Here is a 3,734-nt window from a genome sequence, read left to right as displayed (position 1 = left end):
GAATTACAGGATATTGGAGTCACGAACGTTGATAGAATATCCATCCGTCGTGACGACCAATTAATTCCAACCAACACATTCATTCTGTTATTTAACCGACCTAATTTCTCTTTATGAGAAGGTTGTGGCTTTTTTAAGATAGTCGGATCTCTACTTTAAATTTTGAATAGATTAATCATTGTATGTTTTTAATATTTTGTTTGTTTTTAATACTGGTTTTATTTCAATGAGCAAATTTTACTCTAGATGCAGTGCTAATGAAATTATTGGGTACACATATCGATGAGAATACAAATACATCAAGCAATGTAAAATTACACAAAATACAAATGAAATGAAATGCATTAAGGAACATCAGCACCAAACGGGCTATATGGCTCCAGAATATGATAAAATAATAAAACAATAAAACAATATAACACCTATCAATATCACAGAAAGGAGTCACATAGTGACAACAAAACAAGACGATAAAAACCATATCACAGGAAAAGTCATTTAATGACTACAAAAAAAACTACTAAAAACAACATCGCAGGTAATACAAAATATATGATTATACAATATATAGTATAAAATGATTTCTATATCGCCCCACATTTACTGTATTGGGCACTATTTAAAATATTTTGATACTATAATTGAATTATTCTAAGAAAAAGGAAATACACTCTTGATGGTAAATCTGTAGTACATTTTTCACAATTTGTGTTTCCGAACTTTCTCCCCATAACTTTATTCTGAAAAGTAATTGTCATTTTTATTAAATGCAATGTTTAAAAAATATTAAACCGATATAAGATGGTAAATTTTCACACCTGAAATCTACATATCGATCAACACAAACCGAAGAAAAAGATTGATTAAAAGTTTTCAACGAACTAGTAAAGATCATAAATAGCATAATGTATCACTATCTATTCCTCATCATCAAACATCAATTTGGTAAAACCTGATATTTGTACCTCTGTTAACTTTTACCAAGATTAGCATATGGTCTAATATCATCTATATTAGCATCGTTTCTATCAACATTAGAACTATTATCTGATTGTATTCTAGCTGTATTGTTGACTGTATCTAATTCTTGATATGTTTGTGTGTCATCTAAAACAAATAGAAGGGAACTTTGTGACTAATACAAATTAAAAATTAAATTTATAATTTTGGTTATAAATACATTTGCAATGATTTTCGTCATTCTTGTTGTCACGCCTTCAGATCATCGACAGAAAAATGACAAGTGATTTTTAGTGAAAGCATTCAATATTCATCCATTTGTGCACTTAGATTCATTTAGAAGATATTTTGATCAATAAATGTTTCATGATTGTTTTTGAAAGAATTTAATGCATTTTTGTTAAAATATCTGGATAACCGTCCTTTAAGCATTGTACTACAATTTTATACGCCCACATGAAATTGGCTTCATCCATATCCGATTGTCCGTCCGTCCACAATTGCTCGTAAACACTCTAGAAGGTGCAATTATTCACAAAACTTGGTATGATTATTTGTAATCACCCGAAGATGAACCATATTGAAAATCAGAAAATAATGAGTATGTGTCAATGCCCTTGTTAAATGCTCGTAAACACTCTAAAAGGTGCAATTCTTGACTTTGTTATCACCCAAGGATAAACCCTATTGAAAATCAATAAAATCGTAATATAATGAGTATGAGTTATTGCCCTTTTTCTTGAAAACGCGTTCAATTTTTAGCCCATAAACAATCTGGAAGGCACAATTTTTGATTGATTTTGACGAAACTCCGTAATATTATACAGTATCACACCAAAAAGTTCAAAAGAAATGTGTGACTGAAGGTTGAATATTTCATACTGGTAATTGTTACTGTACTGCCAAATATTTTGTATTTAAAATCAACTCTGCGAGTGGGTTTCTGGTACCTTGCCTGACAAGCTATCTTAATATTATAAATGATCTACATGCAGTTTTATCAAACACAATATCAACTGTTTCTTAATGTACCAAATTATCTTAAAATTTACATAAAGTGTAATTAATGTCTACTCCAATAGTAGATTTTCCTTTTCATTGCACAAATAATATGCCTACAAAGTTTAGCTGAAGTTTATCAATTCTCTATGTGACTCTTAATAATTGCCTAACACTTTGAATTAGAAAGACATATAAAAGACACGAATGAAGAGAAACTATTTACCAGATCTTGTCGTAGTATTAATCCCAGCGTAGCTATAAAATAATATAAGTATATATATATATGACTGAGATTACAATTCAATAAACTAAGATTATATACAGTGTTGATTGCTTGACTAACATTGGGTCACTTTTTTTGGTTACCTTCGCTCGGACAGAACGAATTTATAAATTGATATAAGGGAATGAAACAAAACTATGTAAGCAGAGAATTTAGCATCAAATTAATCTTAAACTGCCAGATCAGTTATTAAAAACACGTTTATTTTTTCTAATCTAAAAACTTACTTTTCTTCAACTTTCTTTCGTTTGCCTTAAATAAAAGGAGAGAACATGTTTGCTTCTTCCAACCTTTTCTAGCAATAATCCAAGTAAATACATTAATTAGGTACAATCTGTTAACTTTAATTACCATCTTTAAAGTATTTTGATATGGAAAAACATCAACATACATAGCAAATATCAATTTTTAAGTGTGTTGCCAGAACCAGAATCTTAGCAAATAATATTAATCTCAGACCTGACCAATATCTATAAATAAATATTGCTGTAGCAACCATCACTGCTATAGCTATAGATATCCCTACACCTATTCCAATACCAGCACCAAGTCCATTGTTATAACCACTGCTATAACTAGTATTGATATCATTGGTGTCACCACAATTAATATTCTTACTGCAGTCGGCGGACATGTTAAATCCCAGAAAACTAGCTAAAATTCAAAATAACATGATTATTTTTACTTTCCAAAAGGCTGTGCCAACAATACTTACGTCACGAATGTCTGATGTCCAGTATTTAAGATCTATTTTGTCTCGAAGTTAATAAGATTCTATCTGACAAATCATACCTGTCATACTTTCACCATATTTATTACTAGCTATCACTCTGATATAATAACTAGTATCTGGTTCTAATTCTTCTATACAATAGTCAACTCGGTCATTATTGATACCATTTGGTATTGTGGACGAATTGACCCATATTTTATCATCAGTAGAATGTTGAACTATAAAACTTTGTGATGCTCCTCCATTAAATCCTGGTGTCCACTCAACACAAATTATGGATTGTGGCGGTTGAATGGTTATGGTACTAGGCAGATTTGGTGCAGCTAAATGAAGTATTTTTTAAAAGGTAGTAAATTAGGCATAGAGAAAAAAATGTATCATGTTGGTTTGAGGAACAAAACAAAACGGCAATAAGTGTATTTCTCTCCGATTTTGGAATCATAATTTAAAATCGAAAACAAATAACAAAAACTAAAACCTGTCCATATACATTAACATCTTCTATAACTCTTTCTCTTGTCAGAAAGAAAAAAAGTATAAATATTTGATTGTTGAAAGTACATAAAATTATGCAAATGATTGGATATCATCAAAGAAAATATTAACACTTACACAAAACTGTAACGAATGTATCATCAGTTACCATACTAGTTTGTTGTCCACCAGTAGTTGGTATCATGATATTACTAACTGTACATGTATATTGTCCTGTTTGATCTCTATTGATACTAGATATAGTTAATTCTGTTGAGATTG

At 30.1% G+C, this 3,734-nt stretch overlaps 1 protein-coding gene across 1 annotated transcript in view; it reads right to left on the bottom strand.

Annotated features, from left to right (window-relative positions):
• Positions 1-970: 970 nt before the first annotated feature.
• LOTGIDRAFT_174591 (hypothetical protein) overlaps positions 971-3,734 on the bottom strand; it is a gene marked incomplete at both ends in the record, with an annotated part of 6,266 nt that continues 3,502 nt past the window's right edge. The window contains 4 exons of the mRNA XM_009053932.1: positions 971-1,107; positions 2,473-2,599; positions 2,637-2,899; positions 3,038-3,301. Of these exons, the coding sequence (XP_009052180.1) occupies positions 971-1,107; positions 2,473-2,599; positions 2,637-2,899; positions 3,038-3,301 (791 nt within the window). The remainder of the gene's footprint in view (positions 1,108-2,472; positions 2,600-2,636; positions 2,900-3,037; positions 3,302-3,734) is intronic.

The sequence above is a fragment of the Lottia gigantea genome (assembly GCF_000327385.1).
Source record: "Lottia gigantea unplaced genomic scaffold LOTGIsca_204, whole genome shotgun sequence".
NCBI classification, from domain to species: domain Eukaryota; kingdom Metazoa; phylum Mollusca; class Gastropoda; family Lottiidae; genus Lottia; species Lottia gigantea.
This window is presented reverse-complemented; position numbering and strand designations above follow the sequence as displayed.